This window comes from Sander lucioperca, chromosome 18, assembly GCF_008315115.2.
Source record: "Sander lucioperca isolate FBNREF2018 chromosome 18, SLUC_FBN_1.2, whole genome shotgun sequence".
Taxonomy (NCBI): Eukaryota; Metazoa; Chordata; class Actinopteri; order Perciformes; family Percidae; genus Sander; species Sander lucioperca.
In genome coordinates, this window is record NC_050190.1 from 29,737,276 (window position 1) to 29,762,653 (window position 25,378).

At 40.8% G+C, this 25,378-nt stretch overlaps 1 protein-coding gene across 1 annotated transcript; it reads right to left on the reverse strand.

Annotated features, from left to right (window-relative positions):
* Nucleotides 1-1,327: 1,327 nt before the first annotated feature.
* gabrg1 (gamma-aminobutyric acid type A receptor subunit gamma1) lies at nucleotides 1,328-13,995 on the reverse strand. Its single transcript, XM_031321424.2, has 9 exons — nucleotides 13,627-13,995; nucleotides 8,442-8,602; nucleotides 7,358-7,425; nucleotides 6,431-6,651; nucleotides 6,041-6,123; nucleotides 4,406-4,543; nucleotides 4,121-4,273; nucleotides 3,375-3,577; nucleotides 1,328-2,628 (listed from the first exon to the last, which is right to left on the reverse strand). The coding sequence occupies exons 1-9, from the start codon at nucleotides 13,701-13,703 to the stop codon at nucleotides 2,350-2,352; spliced, it is 1,383 nt and encodes a 460-aa protein (XP_031177284.1). The 5' UTR covers nucleotides 13,704-13,995; the 3' UTR covers nucleotides 1,328-2,349.
* Nucleotides 13,996-25,378: the final 11,383 nt, after the last annotated feature.

The following is a 25,378-nucleotide window of genomic DNA, read 5'->3' on the forward strand; positions in this document are numbered from 1 at the left end:
GCTCCCTGGTTGTTATAGTTAGGTTTGGGCATCGAGAACCGGTTCCAACTTGGAAGCGTTTCAAAAATTACAATTCCAATGGGATCATTTTTTTTTTTAGAGTCATTTGGAAAATGTGGTTTCGAATCCGATCTTCTGTTCCAAATTTACCACGTGCAAGTTTGGGTTTCCGTAGCGGCCACTGTAGCACAGTAAGCAGCGCTCTAGTGTGGCTTTATTTTACATTGAAAATGCCCAGTAAAACTGTAAATCACCATTGAATCAAAAACTAAATGTTTCTCTTATCTGTGAAATAAGCAGGTGACCCGTTTCAACTCCACCCCTCAAATACATAAGAACTGGAACCGAAAGTGAGAATCAGAATTAGAATCAGAATTGTTAAAATCAAAACGATGCCCAACCCTAGTTATAGTGACCAATAGTGCTCCAAATTCCTGCAAACTAAAAAAAGTCTGTTTTTCTCAACGGAATATACATCATAACGGGCGGGCTACATTGCAAGCGTAACGTATGCGGAGCGGAAGTTCCAACACTACGCTTCCACTATAATCAATGAAACTGTCAACACCGGGCACGAGAGCAGCACGTAAGTGGTGCGTATGCTCCGCGGAGATCACCTCTACAAACCTAAAAATAGGACAGTATTCTATTTATATTTTTTTTGCGAGCTGTGTGCGATCCTTTTACACAGAAATGGATCATACAGTGTCTGATATGTCTTTTTAAATTAAACTACCGATATACAGGAAACAACTTAACGACTGTCAGTGAGCGAATTGGCAGTTTCGTTTTGATAGTTTCTGTTTTAATTTCTTGTTTCCCACACCTGCGTCATGTCATTTGATAACAGCCAACAATAGATTGACGTTTCACAGCGCTGTGCCGGCTCCAAAAAAAAACTGAAGAAACAACAACAATCCCAAAGCAAAAGCTCACTGTGTCGCCTGTGAATCACACAATCCTACGCCGTGTGTGCGCAGCAGGTGTAGCCAGTTAAAAAGGTCGGCATACGTTACGTGTTCAATGTAGCCAAAGCATTAGAGCTATTGGCCTCTCTAAGAAAATCAGGGACTATACCTTTAAGAGAGAGAACAACATATTCCTCCCTTCCATTTTCCCACTTCTCAACAATATCAATAGCACGGTAGCAAAGAGTAAACAAACGTTTGGGCTATGTTTTTCAGGTTTGATGGCAATATCTCCTCTGTGTAGACTGGAGTTGTACTTGTGCAAACATTTCCGGGGTCAGATCTGCTATGGGTAGGTATAGGGTTTGACAGCATGTCAACAAATCTGAATCCAGTATCAAATCTGCTTATTCTACCAGATGAGGTTTGAAATTCCAATATTTGCAAGTTAGGGGTTACAGAGTCAACATTTGTCATTTTAACCGGTGAAAGTGACAGAATGCTGGGTACAAATGAGGCCTAAATGTATCAATGTATCATTGCTTTTTCATTGATAAAAAAGAAAATAAGAAGAGATAAAAGGTGCATTAAGAGAGTCGTAGGCATTAGAGCTAAGTAAATCCAGGTATTTTGCCAACCTTAATCCAAAATGATCAGAAACCATAATTTTACTGGCATGATAAATTTAAAAGTGGAATATTAGTGTGCATGTAAACATACTAAATACCACGAGGAAAGGACTTCAATTAGCTCAGGGTCTTGTAAGGTTAAACGGTCATAAAAAATGGGATCAATCCCCCGGCAACGATTAAAAGGTCAATAGGTCACCATAATCATTAGGTATAATCCACTGGGGACAATGAATATCCATACTATACTTTATGGCATATTAACCAATAATTGTTGACCTGTCTTGCTCTGGAACAAGGTGTTGGACAGATTGAGGGACATTTGCCATACTTCATCCGGGGCGCGGGGAAACACAAGGCAATGTCAATTCATAATTTAAAATTCAAAATTATGCTTTTTTGGATTCTTCATGTCTGTTAGTGTGTTATATAGTATTTTGTGTGTTTAATAGATGTATAAAGTACAAATTTAACTCCAAACGGAGCTTTCTCTCCCACAGAAAGCACTTTTTCTAAACTGCCTGAAACGCCTGGGCTTTTTGGGAAGGGGGGGGCAGGAGCTCAGACAAAGCGTTTCAGGTCGAGGCGCTGCAGCAATGGGCATTATGAGAAACACATGTTTTTTTAACATCAAAGCATGTAAACCTATTTGTGTAGACCCCAAGACGCTGAAAAGGAGTATAATAGGGGCTCTCTAATATTGTTTCTTGTTTGCTAAGTAGCTATTACTTCTGATGCTAGAAGAGCAGCTATGCTGATGTGAAATGCTTGCATATGTCAAACTCCAGTTGTCCTTCTTTGAGGTAATGGTTTTATAGATACAGATAACCAATCCAATAAACCAGATTGAAAAGGCCAAAAGCAGTGGGGAAGAATATTCGTGAGTACGAATCGATCTTGGAAACCCGCACATGCATCCTGTTTTCGCGCCAAGCACCTGAGCGGCAGTCATCGAAGCAGCAGAAGAAGCTGGTGCAGTCTTTTCCATCCAAACACTCGTAAGCATAGTCAGCCTCCTCGTGATAGGGCACAATGTTGTTCATCTGCAGCAGGGACGTGCCAGGTCGGATATTCACCATGCTGGGTGCTTTCTGTTGTGAAGGAAACACACCAACGGATTCTCATGAACGGGTTCGTACAATATAGTACAGAAAATGATGCGCACCAATTTGTATGATATCCTACGAAACTAGGTGACTGCCAGCTGGTCATGTGACGCCGGCTACAGAGTTTCGTGGCGCAGAGTGACAATTGCTAGTTGTGTTTAACCGCTACAGAGCTCGGTGACGCCGGCTGCAAAGCTCCGTCAAATCAGCGGCAGTTGGTAGTTGTGTTTAGCCGCCAATAGGTGACTGTTAGCCGGGTACAGGCGCCGCCAGATGACGGTCCTTTCAGGGGCCGTGGCCATTGAGTTAAGCCGAGAAAAAGTGAGCATCATGTGGAGACGACTGTTTAGTTTAGGCACCAAAACGACTGGTTAAGTTTAGGGAAAAGGTTTTGATTAAAACACTCCTGAGGAACGAACATGCATTTCCTGTGTGAAAGTATATGGTTTCCTCCGGCTTGAAAGCGCTGGGTTAGGGTTAGGCTTACTAAGGGTTAGGGTTAGGGCAACCCAACCACCCTGACCTCCTTCCGATGCAGCCCACAACATTCTTGTACAGCAGCATTGTGGTGCATACAGCAAGAAATATGTGGAATGCTTACGAATTACAGTGCTTAACTTTTCGAAGCTATACTGTATGTATGTATGTATGTCTCATGAGAACAGACTGAAAACAAACACAATTCAGTAGGTTAAAAAGAAAGAAGAGGAAAGAAAATGAGTGGTAGGTACTTGTGTGTTATTGTTGGATTTAGACTTCTTGGTCTGTCTGTTGCTGGTGAAGTAGTGCAGAGTGCCATACTCCATGAGGGCAGCGAAGGTGAAGATGAAGCAGACAGAGACAAACAGGTCCATGGCAGTGACGTAGGAAACCTTGGGCAGGGACTTCCTGGAGATGGTGCTTAGAGTAGTCATTGTGAGCACTGTGGTGATACCTAAATGGAGTCACAGAGACAAATTCCACTCAGTGGAATATCAAATACTTTTCATCTACATTTATTTGAAGTGTGTGTCCTACATTATGATTTTGGCAGAATATTTATGTAACAGCCAAAGAACAAATCAGTGAAGTTCCATTGCAATGAAGGCTTTCGTCAAAGTTGGACTCAATGTTAAAAAAAAAAAGGTAGAACTGGGTTAGTGTGGGCAGTTAAACCCTAACCCCCTAAACCTAACCCTACGTCTTAAACAACTACCTCTTCCTGGCATTGGAGTAATCATTGAAACTTACATAGTACAACTTTAAAGCCACTAAACGTCAAATATTCAGTATTTCTCTACAGCAATATTATTCATGACTAAATAAGCAACAATCAAGTTAAACAACCAGACTCACTATCAACAACTCAGCTGATCTGTTTCATCAGGACTGTGTGGGTGTGATTTGATCAGATTTCCAGTACAGCCATTTATGGAACCAGGCACATTTGGACTCTGACTCAGTTTAATTCTGTATGAAATAGAAGAACATATCAGACCTAGAGATGTGCGGGCTGGGACGGCATCCTTGTTGATCCAGAACGAGACCCAGGACAAGACCACGATCATACTGCAGGGAATGTAGGTCTGGATGGTGAAGTAGCCCATTCTCCGACTCAGGTCAAAAAAGATTGTCATGATTACATATTCCCCTGAAAGTTTAACAATAGGGTAGACATGCACACATACAAAGGTCTGGTTTAGTCTGAATTTTTGATATATCAGTGCTTCATGTAAAACTGTAGACCGGCAACGTGTAACAGGCCTTAGCCATAATCCCTTACCTGACTGGGTGTGTGCCACATCAGTGGAGTTCCTCAACCCTACGAAGGCAAACTGGTAGAGTCTCCAGTACCGCTGGTCTGCCACTTCCACTGCCCGTCTCTGCCACCGGTACATTATCTCATTCTTGGGATAACCATCTACAGAAACCCCCCACCCCACCCCACCCCCCAAGACAGACACATAATAAATGAATTAGAAGCCTTTCTGATGCCTATAGATCTGTCATTCAGTGTACTGTACATCACAAGGAAACATTGCACCATGGCAAGGCAAAGGGGCGCATTCCAGATGGAACGGGCCTGCCCAATCTCAAGAAATTTCTTCAAATGAGCAAGATGTCTTCCAATGCATATAACAGTCTGTGTATGGTGGGTAAATGTGAGCTTTGATAGGCATACCTGTAGCCTAATATCCAGTAGAAGGGTGTCTGTGCAGATGTGAGCCAAAATCCTGTGTTTGCATGGGGATGCAAACTCTGCTCCCTGTCTTAAAAGCGCTGTGTCTTACGACTCACCTATTCCCCCCAACCTCCTCCCTACGCAGTCCAGAGTGTTGTTATTCAGTGGCAGTCAATGTCGTGCATACAGCAAAAAATATGTGTAAGACATCCGAATTACAGTGCATTAGTTTTTGTTCATGTGAACAGCCTGAACAAATACTTTCCGTCCTCTGTCCTCAAACAACCTAAACTATACTTTAAACTTTAAAATGGCCCGTATCATTGTTTTAAAACTTCTCATGGTTTTCTGATATGCCACCTCTGTGGTTAAGGCCATTGTATTATAGGCAAATATATTATATAATATAATAATATAATATAATATATTATATTATAGGCAAATAAAACCACTTGGTTACGGTTAGGGAAATACTGTGTTCATGGTTAAATTATGGGAAGCATTTTCTTAATGGTTAAAAGAAACCAGTATTGACATATAGTAGAAGACAGGACATAGTCCAAGGTCCCTGCTGTTAAAGTCACATGCTTTGACTTTTGATCACACTTCCCTCTTTTTTAGATGTGCGTTGGTATAACAATGTCACACTACTGCTGTCACTGCTACTAGGAGAGCATTTTTTTGCACAACTGCAAGATAATGCTTGCTAATAAGAAAAATGTACATCTTTTTAGGCATTTTGACAAATGCCGTTGTTTTTCAGGGTAGGTTTCTTTGGTCGTTTAGTAGTTTTTGTCGATGAAATTACCACTGGTTTATGCTCATTTGATGAAATTTAGTGTGACTGCACTGGTCCGGACATTTGTTCTCAACTCCATGGAATGGTATTGCATTTTTCACTACTGTGTGGAAGATTAAGATCATGACAAGACATGAGAGGCTAAAGTACAATGCAGGAGACGAATGGAGGATGACACAGACAGCATGAATCAGACAGGGAGAAGGTGCATAATTCATTAAGTCTGTCATAGAAAATGGGACTGTGTGACCTCCTCCCTCCGCTGGTGGAGCAGATGATAGATTGGTACAGGCTTAGAGAGGGCAGCCTCAAGCAGATGAGCCTTTTGGCAAGGAGAAGGAACAATGGCTTAGCAACTATGCTAGCCCACACAGAAGCTTCTCCCTCTGGGCAAGTTACGGAAGTTGAAGTCGAAATGAAAATGTTTGACCACCTACAGCTTGAAAACTCCAGTGGACACGAATGTTCATCCATTGGAAAGTTATGCAGCTTAAGGTAACACTCCGCATTAATAGTCAACCTGACAAAAACAGAATTGTGACAGAGAAAAAGCAAGTCTCAGCATTGTTTTTTTCCCTCCCAAGTGTGACTGAACATAGTAAAGGTACTTCATGCTTTCTCTGTAATTACATCAACAAATGCAAAAAGACCATTGAATCAAACTTAAAGAGAACAAGACCTAAAACAGAGCTACATGATATAAATACAGACACACACACTAAAGCTGCACAAACAACAAAGATTGTTAAAGAGTTGATAGTTTATTAAAATCAACATTTTAAATGGCTACCAAAAGGTTTAGCAAACTGGCTGCATAACTGTCCTACCTCAGTGTGTACATGACTCTCCCATTGCTCCACAGCCTCAGGAGGCGGTTGGGAGTGGTGATCCAGTGGGCATCTGATTTGCGGGAATTCCTGAAGAATGTGTCGGGGATCCAGATTTTGCCTACCATGTTACTGTTGAGCATGAGCACCTTCATCGAGCTGTTGAACTTCAGTCGGCTGTCGTACCATGTCTGGGCAAAGAAGATGTCAATGGTGTATTCCTGCAAAAGAGTTCGGAAAAAACATGCAAATAAAGCCAATTAAAAAATAATATACAGAAGATATCTAAATGGTTACTTTCAGAATTCCCAGAGTAAATAGTTAATTAACTATTGGATTGGATGGATTGTTATGTAATTCGGTTCAGACGTTCATTTTTTGCCTCAGGATGAATTGTAAATAGTTTAGTGATCCCCTGACTTTTCATAAATGCTAATTACTTTAGTGATCCGCTGACTTTTCTTAAATGCTAATAACTTTGGTGATCTCCTGACCTTTTTTTAGACTAAAATCTCTCTACCACTATTGTTTGAATTGCCATTAAATTTGGCTTAAATCAAACAAATAAAATCTCAAATCGCGGTCGGCTAACTAGCTTTGTCCGGCACTTTTAATGGCATCTCACTAGATGGAAGTTGAAAGCTCTGGAAAAACTCATCTGTGGACATTGGGTTAAAATACCATTGCCAAGGAACTTTGAAAGAATGTACTATCACTCTCAACTATGGGATGGATTGCTTTTCATATTTCTACAGACATTCATAGTACCCAGAGGATGAATCCCGATGACGTCCTAATACTGTAAAAACACAAGTTTGAAAAACACAACATTGTAGGTTGTGTGCAGGTTATTTAACATTAGTAAGGGGGATTTATCAATCCATTTTCCTTTATATCAGCAAAGGAAATCAGAAAAAGCAGTCTCACCATGTTGATGGGGTCCACTGGTCCAATGCTGTTGACATACACGGCTGCTTCAATCACTGTCGGCCTCACTAAAAAACATAACAGAAGACACACTGCACTGACATAGACAGCATTAACTTTCGTACATGTTTGTTAGCTGATGCCCAAAAAGATGCTGTCTGTCTGATGAACCTAAAGTGAAACAACAAGCAGCAACCTATCGCAATTCGGTTACTGTAAGCCCAATTTTTGCCTATTAAAGCTCAAGACAGTGGTGTTCAGGTGATTAGATGCATACACACTGAGTTGTCAGAAAACGCAATCATTTGCTCTTGCTGGTTTTTCTTTTTTTGGCAATTCAAGTTCCGTTGCTATTTGCGAACATGGTTAATTCCCTGCATCTTTGGTGCCAAGCGATGTCACTTTATTTAAGCTGTGTCACACTCCAGGGGCCACCCTCTGAAAAGGACGCAGGTGTAAAAAGGACAAGGACAAGGACTGGAGTGCATAAGGTTTGGACATTTCAAATTGTGCAAAAATTACAAAATGCATTTAAAAAAAAAACTATTATTACATTGTTAATGAAACAATCATGTCACTTAGTCTCAGCAAATATTTGTTTTAATGTCCAGCTCTAAACTCAATAACTTCAGTACTTTAAAAGCTATTCCATATATATCTGGTATTAGGAACACAATATCTAAGACTCTTTGAACCCTCATTTGCCCTCTATGTACTATCGAACAAACTACTAAAGTTTGTACTAACTAACTAAAGTTACAATACACAGGCACAGAAACACATGCTCTCTTTTATTCATGTATTTCTGTTGCATCATTGTCTATCTTAGCACATTATGCAAATAGATCCTTAAAGCGACCTATGTTAGTTTTGATGAACAGCATTTTTTTTTTTTATCACTTATGAGTTTTTCATTAGTAAGGAGAATTAATCACTTTAAAAGTTGAACAAGGTTGTATACAAGGTTCTCCCCTGACAGCAGCAGCTGTTGTAATTTGCACAAGGCTATTTTTCACACTTATACTATTTTGTGGTAACATAGCTAAAACAAAGCACAAATTTCCAGAGGATGAACTTGACTTGCCTCCAATGTCAGGCCGCAGTTTGTTGTCGTAGCCCAGCAGCAGTTTATTTAGGATCAAAGTCACATCGCTCTCGTAGACCTTCGGTGATAAGACCCAAGTTTTATTTATGGGCACATCTTCATAGTCCTCTTCTTCCTGTTTACTGGGCCCAAACGCTGCACTGTGGGTTAGAAAAAAATAAACAATGTAAGACACAAAAATGTACAGTATTTGCATATAATTCAGTGGGTGTCTGTGAATGCCAGAAAATATATTTTAAGAGTGTTTTTGCAGGTATGGATTGGCTTTGCAGTAGCAATACAGCAAGTTGTTTGTTTTGGTATGAAAAAGGTCAAACTTAAGTGTAGTATATATTTGCATTGCTTTTCAATACTGCAAAGACTCAGTGCTGCACCCAATTTTATTCCATTTAGGGTGGAAGAACCTCAGCGGCTAGGCTCTTAGAAAAGTTGAACAAATATAAAACCCATGTATCAAAAATTCATACTAAAGAGAATTCTAATCGACCTTGTTTTCAGTTTGAGCTGTCCTGTTTTTACGTTGTTGGGCCGGATGTGTCATGGTAGTTGTTTTCAGTAGTTTCCTATTTTATTTTGTCAATTCATTCCCTGTGTGTTACTGTTTCCCTGTTATTTGTTCATGGTTATGTTTTACCCATGTCTGTTCTGTTTTGTTGTTCTAGTTCCATCCTTGTGTATGTTTTCATGCTTCAGTTTCCTGTTTTATTTTGTAGTTTCTCTTTCTCCTGTGTCATGTCTTGATTACTTCCTGCCTTGTGTGTTTTCCCACCTTTGTGATTGGCTGCCCCGCCCTGATTTGTTTCACCTGTTCATCAGCCCTCATGCCACCAGTCCCTCATTACCAGCCTCATTACCTTGTGTATTTAGTCTCTGTGCTTTCTTTGTCTGCGTCGCTCCCTTTGCAGTTTGATTCCTAGTGCTTTGGTTATTCTTAGTGTTCTGGTGTTTTGGACTTTTGTTTGGATATTCCTTTTGCCAGGATGGGGATTTTACACATCAAAACCATGAGTGGCCACTGGGAAAAAAATGGCTGCAACATATCAACTTATTAATAATTGATTAATAGAAAGTGGAGACGTGTCATTCATCTTTTTTTTACCATCTATGGTGGGTTGATATCGATGTAGATGGATAGATATAGCAATTGTTTGTTTTTTTACTTGGAGGTATGTTGCTGACCGTGTTGGTAATTTAATAAATGTTGTATAAATCCATATGCTTGCTTGGTTTCTTTGACACGTTTACAGACAAGAAATGCAATAATGCAAATAGCAATCATTGGTTTCGGTTATAGAAAATAAATACTTTCCCTGAGAATCATGATCTCAATTCTTCCAAAAATCGTTATTCTCATTTTATCAAGAAGGTGCAGCCTCACAGTAGTAGTAGTAGTACTCTCCAAGGACAAAAGCCAGATTTTTCTCATAAAGCATGCAAGTATTTTGTGCTTATTTCAGCAAACATGAACAAAATCAGTTGTCTCTGCAAACACTGGAACTATAGATAGATAGATAGATAGATAGATGGGATTACATTTAAATAAAGCCACTTTTCATGTTCTGTTTCTACATTGTGAAGTATTAAAAGAGAACATATTTTTATTCTAGGAAAAGCTTTAGGGCAGGGCTGTAGTCAAGTCCACCTTTGTCGAGTCCAAGACAAGTCCAAGACCAGGACTAGTCGAGACCAAGTCAAGACCGAGTCCAAAACGGTTCGAGTCCAAGTCAAGACTGAGTCCAGGACAGAAAAAAAAAGTCTTATGATGCCTCTGCAGATGTCTTTTGAAGTTAGACATTGTCCCACAGGTTTCTGAAATTGTTGCTTTGCAGAATTTCCAGTCTGCCTTGTGTTTCTTTTTAAGCGCAGTGCTGAGAAATTCCGGGAGATTTCTATAACCAAATTTGATTATGGCAGAATTGGCGGACATCTTCGTTTGTTACAGTGTGTGTGAATCAATAACGTTAGCAGGGCACGCAGATGCAGGGCGTGCCGTGTGAAGATAATCTAGTGTGTGATTGGTTATCAGGTGGCCAGTGTTTTACTTTCCCTCCACTATTATTATAAACATAATAAAGACACCTGGACTCGGTCGAGACCAAAAGCCATATTTGCAAGACCAGTGGCAGAGACCGACACAAGTCCAAGTCCAAATACCAGCGAGTCCAAGACACGTCCGAGACCATAGAAAAAACGCCTCGAGTCCAAGACCGGACTCGAGTACTACAGCCCTGCTTTAGGGCATAAGTCACAAACATCCAGTGGATTTAGAGCAGCAGAATGCTTAGTGAATCCAAATGAAAAGAGCATTTTTAGGATTGTAACTTGGAATGAAACAGCTGTAGGCAGTTTTATGTGTGTTTTCTGCCGCCCTGCTGTGTCTATTGCAGGCGCTTACACATGGCTGAACTCTCAGTCTATTCCAAGGTGTACTGCTGCTTTTCTGATAATGAACATGGACCTGATACTGTAAAGAGGACTTGGCATTCAGCCCAGGCTGTTAAATGACCCTTTCTTAGACTTCTAATTCCAAGGACTTGACCTCAACCATGGCACAATAACCTAGTGCAGCAGAAATGAACCTTACCACTCTGTGCTATCACTTGAACAGAAATAATACTGTACATGACTCACTACGATACCATGTTCATCTGATTTATGTCTGCTCAATGTTAAAAAAAAATGGATAAAAATAGCTTATCTTTCAGCAATTTTGTTGCCACAAATTTAGAATATATTTTTTTAACTTTTTCCCCACCAGCAGTGGGGCTTAAGGATGGTAGGGTGGGTCTGTTAATCTGCCTGTGTCCATACAAACACCTTGAACAAGATATCTGGGCAACTGACGGAAGATTGCCATGAAATTTGGTATGGATATTAATGGACCCTGGAGGACTATTCCCAATGAATTTGATGACCCCTTTCACTTTGTGCCGTTAGATCAATATTCCCTTAACCAACATTATGGCCAAAACTAATTTTTGCTGTACGTGGCTGCTGTGGATATACCAACACATTCTCACTCCCACACGTCAAAAAGCGATGCTTGGTCAGGTGCCTTTTGGCATTTGTTATTGACGCAAAAAGTCTCCTTTAGCGTCATAATTAGACGCGCTTGGCCGGCACTCTTGGCATTACTGTTTGACATTCTGGGTCGGAACGTACATTTAACTGACATGCGGCACAAGAACGGGACAGTTAGGATTAAAGAAAGATGGTGGGTGGGGTTACAAAATGTAAGTTTCAGTGACATGCGGGACAAGAACGGGACTTTGTATTTCTAGTTAAATGTTGGGAGTTATCTTACTCATTTCATTACAGAACAGCCAGTTTTTTTCAGTGGGGGCCATTAGAAGAACTCCAGCTTACTGTAACACTGTGGCTCTGCCTTTAGCACTGAGCTGTGGTGGATGCTGATTAAGTTCATCTGAAGTTTAAATCTTCTCGCTTCGATTCAATGTGTTGATTCAACTGGAGCCCTTGAGACTTTTTAGTGGTGATTCACTTTTTTTTTGCACCAGTTCAGTCTGTCTCAGCATGTTTTTCTTCAGGGACTTTTCTTTCATTTGTTCTAGTGGTTGCTTCGCAAGCTAAAACCAAGAAAGCCTGTGATGCCACCACTGCATGACACTGCATGATATTAATAATCACATCAGGTGGTGTTAAAAAGCCTGATGGCTGTGGGAAAAAGGATCTCCTGAACCTCTCTGTCCTATAGTGCAGCGAGAGCAGTCGCTCACTGTAACTGCTGCTCTGTCCAGCCAGGATGTTGTAGAGGGGGTGATTGTCATTACCCATTATGGTGTGCAGTTTGTTACATGCACGCCCCTTCACCACAGTTCCAGCACTGAGCTGGCCTTTTTGACCAGCTGGTCGAGTCAAAAAGAACAGAAGTCCTCCACAAGGACCCTGTACTCCTCCTCCCATCCACTTCGCACACATGCCACAACAGCCGTATCATCCGAGTACTTCTGAATGTGGCAGGACTCAGAGTTGTACTTAAAGTCAGATGTATACAAAGTGAACACATCTGACTTTAAGTACAACTTAGAGTCCTGCCCACACTACATCTGTTTCAATTTAACAGATCAGTAAATGCAAACTGTAAATCAATCAACTGTGAGATGGCATTTGAAAGACAGGCACATTGGTAAATGGAATAACAAAAAGTAAACTTTTAAAATTTGTTCAGCACTTTTATTTTGAAATATAGTAACAAATCTGGCAAACGCCATGATTATTTTTAGATCATTTGTTGTTTTTAATTAGAGCTTTCTAAGACAGGCTCCAAATCTCACTTTGTTGGGTGACCTTAAAGTGTCTGGAGAATTCACTATGCAGAATGATGTGTTGAATACAGAACTGACAGTCTACTCAGCGGATCATATTTTCACATTTGTCATCTGGAGGAGTATAGGCCTGTCTTTAGCAGGGTACAATTTACACCTCTGTGGCCAAGGTTTCCTGTAAAAGCGGGGGGGGGGGGGGGGGTGCTGAGGGTGATGAAGTGATATCTTCCAAGGTACTAAATCATCACTCACCTGTCCATCAATAGCCCACATGATATTCTGCCATATGACAGACCATAGGCGTATATTTCCAGGGGGGATGCAGGGGATATTTCTCCCCCCCACCCAAATACTAAGAAGAGGTAGATTTGATACAAATAACCATACAGGGGGCTTTTAACATGTACAGTATGTTCCCAACCATTTTTGACACAGGAAATGGATTTTCTGGGGGAGGACACCCAGACCCCCATGGTTATGTGCCCCCCCCATGTTGAAACAAAACCTATGCCCCTGTGACAGACCCTCTAGAAAAATACTCAGATGCAGGTGTCATAAAGCCACCCTGTTTTTTCTCCCCAAAAACACACTCTATGAATCAAATCAAATGGGTTCCGCACAGATTAGGAAAATGCAGATATATGGCTCAAGGTTGGTTCATTTTAACAAACATTTCATTTCAAATGTGTTCCTCTAAAGCCCCCCCACACACACACAATGACCCGCTGTACTGTGATCACCGGTAGAACTGCTAAGATGCAGCGATTCCTGTCCGAGGAGGCGGCAACATCTGCAACCATTTCCCCCTGTCAAACCTCCCTCCTCTTATCATGATGGAGACACCCCTGCCCCCTTCACATCAATACAGACACACTTACCAGAGTCCGAGGAGAGCCAAAAGCAGCCAGGGGTTCATGGCTTTGTCCGGCACAGCTCTGACAAAAAGCCGCTTCATTCTCTGCTCCACACCTGTGAAAACCAACTTAACAGTGTCCACGGCAGAGAGAGAGAGAGAAAAACAGAGAGGAATCGGAGTTTTCTATCGTCAGGTCGCGTGTAGGTTAAATGCAGCCGATGATGGTTAATTGTAGCGACGCTAGGATGGGAGAAATTCGTCCATGGTGTGTGTGTGTGTGTGTGTGTGTGTGTGAGAGGAGGGGGAGGATGTGGCAGAGCTGACTCTGCTTTAGTCCATCTGCAGTGCCGCTAACAGGCGGCTCTGACACGCTGCTCTCACACGGTCGTCTATTTCCTTTTTACATAGGCTAGGCTAACGACTGACTGATGGTTGTGGGTATATATTACTGTTATGCACACTAGAAAACCAGTGGTGGAATGTGACTAAGTAGCCTAGCCTACATTTACTCAAGTACTTTTACTTAAGTACAAGTTTGAGGTACTTTACTTGAGTCTTTTCCAGTGGTGTAGTCTGATGTATTGTAGTGGCTTTTTTCTTCTTTTTTTTTTTGGGGGGGGGTATCATAGTGGGGGGTCTGGGTGTCCTCCCCCAGGGAAGTTTTGAGCATCGACTTAATTTCCTGCATTCTGATACACTTTTATGCACCAGTTTACGGTGGAAATACCTTTATGTGAAGAAGAAAAACACAGATGATAATTTAAAATATATCCAAAATGTAATGGAAAGTATGTTGTTGCGTGTCATTGGGCATTTTTAAGTGGGTATATGGAAATCCTGGAGCTTTCTTAGTGGGTACCTGTGTATCACGTAGACTACGCCACTGGTCTTTTCTTTTCATGCCTTTCTACTTCTACTCCGCTACATCTCAGGAAGCAATATTACTTTTTACTCCGCTACATTCATCAGACCGCTTTAGTTATTACTAGTTACTTTACAAATGAAGATTTTTGCTCATAAAACACATGTAGTTGATAAAATATGATGTTATATTCAACGGTGCAAGAAGTATTCGGATCCTTTACTTAAGTAAAAGTACTAAGATCACACTGTAAAAATTCTCTGTTACGAGTAAACGTCCTGCATTCAAAATTTCACTAAAGTGTGTAAGTATCGTCAGGAAAATGTACTTAAAGTATTAAAAGTACTTAATGCAGAAAAATCCTCCTATTTTAGAAACTGGAAACGATCCAAACAGTTGTGTGTCTAATGGTCTAATCAGTTCAACTGGACTTGTAGGCCCTTATATTGTTGGGTAGTTTTATTCATAACAAAACATCATATTTTATAAACTACATGTGTTTTGTGTGCAAAAATCTTAATTTGCAAAGTAACTAGTAACTAAAGCTCTCAGATGAATGTAAAGTACAATATTTCTCTCTGAGATGTAGCGGAGTAGAAGTAAGTGGCATGAAAAGAAAATTCTCAAGTTAAGTAAGTACCTCAAATTTAACGACATAGTTAACATAGTTACATTCCACCACTGGTAATGCACACTTGGAAACAGAGCTCTCATTCTTCGCATTCACATCAGCCCTAACCCTAACCCAGACTGTCTGTCTGTTAGGGGTGTTGAAATTAATCATGGCATTGATGCATAGCAATGCGGACGTGGAAGATTCTGCATCGATGCAGTGACGGACCATAATTGATTATTGCCTACTGATGTTACTTGTTCAATTTCTTGGTCGTTGCTTTTTTGCCTTTTGTCTGTTGTCTGCTGTGTTTTAGTCTCGTACTGCCAGACCTTCCTTCACAGCGCTGTGGAGGAGGGTCTGGCTTCTGGGATTCTGGGATGGGAGAAAAACATGCTCTGGTTTATTGGCATTTCATTAAACCAATCACAATTGTCTTGGGCAGCCCTAAGCGCCGGACGGAGCAATGGTGCCTCTGCAGAATAGCCTGTGGAAAGAAATTGTTTTGGTGGAACGTGTGTATGTTTCTGAATTTTGGTTTTTGGTTTAACAGAAATGTCCATAAACTTAAAGATAAAAAGGTACTGGTGATTTTCTGCCAGGAGATTATCCGTTTTTCTACGGATTTTTTTTTCTTACAGTGTACGAATTGTTGTGCATACGTTTTCTTCGATACCAACCAGTTTATGACAATGCGTTGATACAGTATACTCCATAGTCTTCTGTGACATCACTGTGTTTCTGAAGGCTGAAATGTGGCTTTACCGCTCATCATCATCATCATCATCATCATCATCATCATTATCAGTTATTGGAAGCATAAAAATCTGAATTTGGATGAAAGAGAGTGGACAACTGGATGAAACAGATGTGGGATGAACAAACAGCGACCACAGCACACTGTGATAGGTGGAGACACCTGTCAATCAAATGCACACACACACACACACACACACACACACACTAAACATACTTACTTTGTTTAAGCCAATATCAGCTCTTTTTAATTGCCACCAAGAAACACATAACTTAAATTAATTTCATACGTAAACTTCATGTGGGAAAAATATTATTCCTGTTGCTAAGTAACTGTATCAACTAATTGTTCGTGCCTAAATAGCATGACGAAGATATTAGAGAAACCAATTTCAAGAAATCCCACTTGCTTTTATCTTTTCATCAAAGCTTCCACTCTGTATTCATCAGCACTTCTGTTAACAGACCTCGCAGAATAATGTTTTCTGGGCAATGCCAAAACGTGACTCAAACAAGAGTGCATTGGTTGGGGACTATTTTCAGCGGCGGATTAATCCACATTTGGTGCTCTTAGCCACATTTGCGACACAGGGTTCCGGCAAAGCCCGTCTACGGAAAGCCGTTCCACTCCCTATTCAGCCCCATTGTACCTACTTTGGTTGCAGTTCCACCAAAGTTCCACTGGGGGTGATCACGGTCCAGTGCAAAATGAATGGGACTCTATGGAGCTAGACGGCTAAATTTGTCTCTTTCGCCTGATTGTCGATGAGAAATCTCAGATTTGATTGTAGTTTTTGCAAGTTCAACATGGATTATAGGTCAAAAGTTGAATGAACGAGTACTTATGCCCTTTCGATTTGTTACAGGTTGAGTCGTTGTTGCCCATAACACGCTAGCATTCTGCTAATTAATGCTGATTGGTCAGTGAAGGACAGATTACGATCGGAGATCCCGCTTGACGGCATCCGAAGCAGAACCAGAATGCCAGAGTGAATATTTCGGCGTGGTCTTTAAAACATTAGCAAACCTCTTTCTAGCCCGTGTATTGACAGGGAGAGTCTAACCTGTCAGCTGTGTTGTCGATGCCTCGAGAGAAAAAAGGAAGCGACTCAGAGCTTGCCGTAAAGCAGAATCTCTGGCCGTATATGTGTATGACGTCATTGACATTTTAAAAGGCTTTTTAGAACAAAAAAGCCACTTTAAAAAATCTAACACCCAGCAGTGTGTATTTTCTTAGCCTCCCCTTTCAAATGCAACATTCAAATTACTAGACAAAAAATTATATCCTGAGAAAAGTGGATTTTGAGGGGTATAGTTCCATAGAGTCCCATTCATTCTGCACTGGCCTGTGAGCGCCCCCTATTTGGAACTCTGGTGGAACTGCAACCAGTTCAGAAGCCGGAAGTAACGAGAGAGTGGAACTTCTTCCCATATTAGAAATTCTTTGGTTCCGGAGTCTTTTAAGTCCCCAGAACTATTTTGAAGGAACTAGAAGGTTCCTTCTGCCCATGGCTGTGTGCGTTTCCACCGTGGTCTAAAGACCCGTGAAGATGAGGAAGATGAGGTCGCTGACGTATAGGCTAAAGCAACATGACAGGATGAGGGCTGCTGGGGGTGGCAGAGGTAAACACACTCTGCAGTGTTTCCTCGACGGCTCGCCCGATCTCTGTCTTTCTTTCTCTCCGTCTTCTTTAGAAAATGAGTCAGGAAGCCGACAGCAAAGCCTAACTTTACTTTTAATGTTCTCAAACAACGAGAAATGTTCTTCTCTCATCCTAAAATGGTCATGCATCGATTTGAGAGTCATTCCTTGTTTTACGAATGAAGTGGCCGTGCACTGTGTTCAACCAATCAGTGACGGTCATCCCTGCAAACCTCACCGTGAAGGTTCCTGTACTTTCAGAAAGTACTACTCTCTATAAAGCCCCCAGAACTAAATACAGACCCTGGTCCCTACGGTCGAAACAGTTCCTCTGTTCCAGCGGAAAGTCTAGTGAGTATTTGTGGCAGCGGGGTGTATGTGGGATTGCCTTAAAATAAACTCCAGTGTGTGTGCTCCTGGTAATGAAACATGTCTACCAGTGTAACAGTGTGGCTCATTGATGTGTTTCAAACAACAAGGGAGCTCTACGGCACAGAGGAAGAAGATATATCAGGCTGTGATACACACACAACTAAGGGCATAACTTTGGGTTCAACATTGGAAGGGTTGAGATCTCCACTTTTGAGCAAAATTGAAATTTTGAACGTCAAACACTTCATTTTCTGCATTCTGGTGAAAGTTTCTGCATCAATTTATGGTGCAAATGTCTTTATTTATGTAAAGGAAATTATAATAGGTTTTTGGGGTGGATTGCACTGGCTAGTTTGATTATTGGGGGGGTTGTAACCCCCATCCCCTCTGTAAATTACACCTATGTACACAACACCTGTTTGTAGATACTGTACATTCACTGTTGGCTTGGGTCTGCTCTGCACATGAGATTTGTTGACAAGAAGAAGCCTTATGCCTTACCTTGATTGGGTTTATGTTTTGCATACCTAAAAACGTTATTCTAGAAATCTATTCAATGCAGCAACATTCAAATATTCTGCAGTCTAAATAAAAATAAACAGATAAAATCTGCCTTACTCACATGCTGTAAAATATTCCATAATATTATTGTTCCCATCAGATTACTTTGTATTTGTTTCTGGACGCAGGGCTGTGTCCCGTCTTGCTGACTGAGGCTGCAGAGGTGAGAGAGGTAGATTATTCACACATGATAAAACCATTGTGAACAGCTTTGCCATCCCCCGGGCCAGTGCTATTGCTGTATATGTATTTTAGATCATACAGCTCATCATCTGCTATACAGTAGACAGCTTTTTTCTTTGCACCGAGAAGCTGACTGTGTCAAAGATACGATATGTGATAAGCGCATTCGTGCTAATTACTTTGTTGTGTTCGAAAACAAAAGCAAGATAATTAATGGGTATGCAATCCAGTGATGTGATGAAAAAACACATTTTAGTTCAAATTTGCCACTGCCTGCAATGATAAGTTTCTGATTTGTGTGACCTCAGTCTGTCAGAATTCATGTTCATTTTCTCCAACTAGAATTACTCCTCAGACTGGAAGAAAATTGGAGGACAATTGTGGAGGAATAGACCGAGGCAGCATTCTGGGATAGGAGAAAAACGTGCTCTGTTTTTTTGGCATTTCTTTAAACCAATCACAATCGTCTTGGGCGGTGCTAAGCACCGGACGGAGCAACGGTGCCGCTGCAAAATAGTCTCTCGGGAAGGAACTTGTTTTGGTGGAACATGTGTACGTTGAAAAGTAGTTTTAGTCGTGCAACAGAAAACTCAGATTGGACAGATAGTCTAGCTAGCTGTCTGATTTACCCTGCAGAGATCTGAGGAGCAGTTAACCATAGTCCTCAGAAATCCACCGGAGTTTAGAATGGCAACACAAAGAAAGCGGATGGAAAAAGACATCAGGCCGAAATGATGTCATGCGGAATTTGAAATCGTGCAGAATTTCCGGCGGCACCGGAGCAATCCCGGAAATGAAACGTCGTCGAGATAGACTACTCCAGGTGGGATGAAATGTGGTGGAATGGTCAATTCAGTCCGAATTTTTTTTTTTTCAGCATTATTTCTCTGTTTAAAGTCTCAAAATTATTCAGTTTAACTGAGAATTGTAATATCAAGTGTGCCCACACCTCACTTACTTTTCTGTTTAACTGGAGTTGCCTTGTTGAGGTGTAAGTTCCCATGACATGTGTTGTCAGCTGCAGCCCTGCATGCAGAGGGGTAGGGTAGATGTGACGGGGAGGATGTGGAGGGAGCCTGTGATGGCGTGGACAGCTCCGGCCTCTGGCTACTGTCAGGCCGTAGATAGGCTACGCCACCTTACACTCTCCTAAAGGACTGAAAAATCACTGTGTGTGTGCGTAATTAAATAATTAGAGGCATGTTGACAGCTGAAGTAATGTTCTATTAACATGGCAAGGTTTAAGTATGTTGAATGTATACAAGTGTGTACAAATACAGTCCTAATATCACTTTAATGTAGATATTACAGCCTATTGACACATAAACCTGTTTCACTACCTCTTTAACCCTTAGGAGTCTTGGGCTATTTTGGCTGTTTTTGAGTACTTTTAAAAAAAAAAATGTTGCCTTTATATACGACATAAACAAATGTTTACCATACCAATGTTTGGTATCTGTTTTTTCAGCACAACATGACCTATATGACCTGACAATTAGTTTTTCACTTTGACGTACTGGATCAACATACTGGACCCAAAAACACACAAAAAACACAAAATCCGATTAGAAAAATTATAGCTTTTTTACTATAAAAAACAAACATGCTCTACCAAGCATTTTAAAAGGTTTAACATGTAAACACAAGTTGCAAATGTCAACATATAAAGGTAATATTAGGAATATAGTTTTAGGTAAAAGTGTAGAAGAGTTAAATTATGAAATGATATGATCCCATATATTTTGAGTCATATTAAGAGATGGAGATGAAGTGCCAGGAGCATTCAGCCCAGAGGATAAACATTTCAGCAGTTATTGCAGTTCACTGGTATTATTTACATCAGCACACTGGGGTACAACTATTAACGTTACAGAGCATTTATTCACATTTGCATGCCATCATCTTTCAGTGATTGTATGGTAGCTTCCTTTACATCTTTTTCCTTCGAGGCCTCGGGGTCAGAGCAGATTTTCAGAGGAAAAACAAGATAGGGGTATTTTAATCACATTTGCATAAAACTGCATGGTCTCAAAATGGTTGTTTTTGTATTGTGGGTAGCTTGACCCAAGCTTGAGACATTCTGTAAGTAGAGCTAAAAAGAAGCACATTCCTACCTGCTTGGGTATAGTTTATAGTAGGGCTGCACAAAATATAATTTTTTTTATCGTCATCGAAATATTAACTGTCGCATTAAACACATCGCAAAAGGCTGCACGACAAGCAATTTGTTGTATTTTAGCAGAATAATAAAAGCACCAGAAATGCAGAACGGGGTAAATTTGATTATCTTTATTTTTTTATATCGCAAATAACGTTATCGCGATATTCAACATGATCACATATTGTATATTTTCCTCATATTGTGCAGCCCTAGTTTATACTGTATTTAAAACATTATTTGTCCATAGCCGATGTGTGCAAAGCTTGTGTTCTTTCTTTTTTTCAGTGTGAATGGGCCGATGACACCCAGTGAAAGGCTAGCCAGCAGTAGGGGTAAAGGTGCTGCTGGTGCAGATCAAAGGCAGGTGGATAAGTGCAGACAGGAGGGTAAATGTGCTGATGTGCAGTCGATGCTGTGCTGGGCCTGATTACAACCTCTTCAGCAACACTACCCATTCAGCAGGACTCCACTCTCAGCAATGCTGATGCAGCTCTAAGCACAGTGAGGATTTGGATGCCCCGTCGCCTGCTGACTTGTGTATTAAGAAAATCTGGACACCTTTGTATGGAGTAGACCTAAAATTGGGTTAAAAGCTCCACATTGCAAGATTGTAGCCCCAGTGTAACATGGTTAATAATGCTTCCACTTGCCGTTTACTAGAAGTGTATATTTTGTGTACTTTGGTTTAGTGTTCTGTCACTTTAAAATATGGATGACGCACCTTCCGTAAGCAGTAGGTCATGTTTATAACACTGCAGATTATTGTATTCTCTGACATTATAAAATACTCTTCATTTTTGTTCATTATATGGCTCTTTACATTTTATGTTTCCTAACCTTTGTAGTATACTCCCTTTTTATTTTTTTTATTTTCTCTTATTATGTTCATTGTCATGCACCGAAACACTATGAAAAATTCCTTGTATGTGAAAACATACTTGATACTACATAATACTTGACAATAAACCTGATTCTGGCTCTGGTGTTATAAACCACTCCAGTCTTCCTGTCTTTAGAGCGTACCAGCAGAAATCTTGCAGGTTACACATTAAAAGAAATGGAGATGAAGTGCCAGGAGCAATCAGCCCGGAGGATAAACATTTCAGCAATCGATCTGCTTGCTCGTTTATTTAAAAAAAACATTGGGATGCCACTCTCACAAGGAACACAAAGGAATAATAATACAAAGGAAACATAAGTGATTAATATGGGACTTTGTTACCTTTGTTAACAGTCAATGAGATACATACATGTACTTTCTGTTAAAATAGAATTTTCTGAATGTGACTTTTATATTAATTAATACATTTTGTCCATCCATTCATCCATCCATTTGAGGTGGCGCACTAATACCAACTTTGAATGTGAAAGCACGAAGGCGCAGAGCACACAGGTGGATGATGGGGTAGGTGGTTAGGAGTGGGGTTCACAGGTAACAGCAGGGTGTGGTAGGATATGTACAGTAGACGGTGAGCGACAAGTTTGCTAGATTACATATTGGGCCAAACTGGGGATGGCAGTATTTAGGCTGAGCTGATCAGAACTCCACTGGAGTTGTGTGGCTGAACCATCTCTGCAAGATTCTCCCAGTAAAACAAATCCCAAAGAAAAGAACCCCACCACACAGAGTGTTGCAAAGAAAGAACGCCATGCTCTATACGGGGTCACTTAAAGCAACATTGCGTAACTATTTTACCTTAAAATAACAGATGCAAAATCACTTTGATGCTACACTGACTTGTATTAGGGAGAATGGTGCCTCTGTCATTCCCACTGCACGACTCGAACGCCTGTATAACTTTGGCGAGCGTGATCGATCTCCCAGGGGATGTGCGTAGCGCTTTAATGCACCACATCACTAAAACTAGCAAAACTGCATCATATTTAACAGAGAAAATGTTTTCCCTCTGACTCCCTCCGGCAGCTATGCCTTGACTCTTGGTGATTTACGGAGTTTCTTGACGAACGGAAAGCTCTACTTGTTGCTAAAGTGGCTAGTGCTAAGGCTAACCGCTAACTGCTGCTAACTGTAGCTGCCGTCAGTTGGTTAGCTCAGTTATCCGAGCTGTCAGGTCAGGACTGGAAGCGCCGAGCACCGGGGGAGTGTTGGAGTATACACTGCTAGCATGAGAGCTTAGGACCGCTGGGAGAAGAAGGTTATCAGGACCGGGGCCTGGGGGGGAATGCCAGCGGCGAACGGCGGTGTAGTGCCAGAATTGGAGTCGGGTGAGCATGCAACGTAACCAGGTTCAGCAGCCTCTACGGACATCATTGCATGGGCAAAGAGACCGAAGAGAACAAGGAGGAAGCTTAGAAGAGAAAAGAAATGACCGGACAAGAGTAAATCTCTGGCTTTTAGTCGTTGGCGAGAGCTTAGTCCATATCGCCGACGTTCCACTTGCCGCCGGAAATTCCGCAGGATGTCCTTTTTAGGCCAGATGTCCGTCACCTTACTCTTTCTTTGTGTTGGAATTTTAAACTTTGGTGGATTTGTGAGGACTATGGTTAACTGCTCCTCAGATCTCTGCAGGGTAAATCCAGACAGCTAGCTAAACTATCTGTCCAATCTGAGTTTTCTGTTGCACGACTAAAACTACTTTTGGACATACACACGTTCCACCAAAACAAGTACCTTCCCGAGGCTATTTTGCAGCGGCTCCGTTGCTCCGTCTGGCGCTTAGCACCGCCCAAGACCATTGTGATTGGTTTAAAGAAATGCCAATAACCCAGAGCACGTTGTTCTCCTATCCAGTAATGTTGTATGGACTTGCCAGACCCTCTTCCGCAGCGCTGTGGAGGAAGGCCTGGCAATGCGAGACTAACAAATAGCTGACAATCATCAGGGGTTACCCACCCACCATCAACACCCCACTAGGCCATAAGACAAGGCCAGACAGACACATTTTAGAAGGTGCACCTCTTTGGCTCCCTGCAGGGTTTTTCTTAGCAATTTTGGCCTCTTTTCTGTTTGTTTTCACAAACGTTGGCTCTGAAGGTAGATCTTAGTTTTGCCCAGCTAAAAACAGAAAGACACTGAGATTCGTTATCAGTGAATATCACTGAACATCAGTTTGTATTAGCGATCATATGAGTCAGGAAGAGCTTCCACACTCCAACATTTAAATAATCGTGGTCAAGTGTTCAAAGTGGAAAAGATAGTGATCAATAGAACAAAAAAATAATGTGGGTTAAACAAAGCACAGGGTTCATGTACATTATAATTCCCATATTTTTTTTAAACTTTCACACAAAGACTACACAAAATTCAATGAATGCAGTATTACGGACACAGTATGCTCTTCTAGGAAGTTGTTCCTGCTACATTGCATATAAAAAAGATTGCACTTTTTTGAACTTAAAAAAAATAAAACTTAAAATAATTTAAATAATCACAAAGACACTTAAACAAAACACATGAATACATATATATTTCATACGCACTGACACCTATTCTCCTACATTTGTGTCCAGTCAGAATCATCTTCCCCAGTGTGACACAGTCCATGTGGGGGAAGACAGAAGTCTAAAAAGCTGTACAAAAGCTACAGAGTGAGCAGCAAAGCACCATGTAACCCTGCAGTGATTGTGGCGAAGCAATGGTGTGGAATACGTTCACAGCAAATAGCCGGATGTGGTATAGATGGTAATGGGACAACCTGCCCGCCCCACAGAACCAGACTACCTTCTGCAAACTCCAATTTTTCCCTAGAGATATCTTTCCGCTACACTGAAGAGCAATGTGCTGACTTGCTGCCTCTCAACTCCCTTCTGTCTCATGAATGCAGAAGTTAATTAATGACAAAACTGCTAAGTTAAGATTCTAAAGTGTTTAACATAAAATTCTGAGAGGTTTTCCTGTAATTATGACTTCCATAACCCATTAGTAGTACATCTCACAAAAACGTCACACATTTATGAGAAAAGGACCCTTAGATAATCAGTTTTTCCTGTTGATTATGCACCGTTTCATGGACTGTGTTGATAATTATTTTTATTTTTTTTAAATATATATAATAAATAAAATAGTATCCTATCATAATTCTAACATTTTGGAAGCCATAATTAGAAGGAAATGTATTTTTCTGCAGGGAGACTTCCGGGTTGGATGGTGTAGTCTTGCGTTTCCGAGCACCCACCACACCCAATTTAAAAAGTTTCTATATCAGAGAAACTTTTTAAGTTTCTTTCAACCAAATTGTCAAATAAAATAACATGGATGATTCCATACATGTTCCATCCATATAGCATTTGAAGAAAAAAACTTGATAAAAGAACGTCGAAAAAAGTGACCAATAATGTTGGAAAAAGCTTCAAAAACGTGGGGAAAAAACAACAAAAATGTCAAAAAGTAGCACAGAGAAATTTGACAAACATCCTAACAAGTGACAAAAGACTAAAAAAGCGAAAAAGGTGCAGAAAAAAAAGTTTTGATTAGAAATGTTGACCCAGAAATACACAAAAAATTGCATGGTCGACGGTAAGACAACACAAGGGTTAAATTGCCAAATTTATACTCTACCTATCAAGCTTCTGGAAAAAAACAAATAAGGACTACAGGAACAGACTGTGTCCACCAAGATGACTTTTAAATCAGGAAATGTCTTTTTCTCTTATTTTGAACTCA

Coding starts and splice junctions, on each gene's coding strand:
- gabrg1 (XM_031321424.2), bottom strand. CDS start 13,703: ATGAAGCGGCTTTTTGTCAGAGCTGTGCCGGACAAAGCCATGAACCCC. Junction 6,652..7,357: donor CAGTGGACCCCATCAACATG/GTGAGACTGCTT, acceptor ACTCTTTTGCAG/GAATACACCATTGACATCTT. Junction 4,544..6,040: donor TCCACTGGAGTTTTCAAGCT/GTAGGTGGTCAA, acceptor GGGTTTCTGTAG/ATGGTTATCCCAAGAATGAG.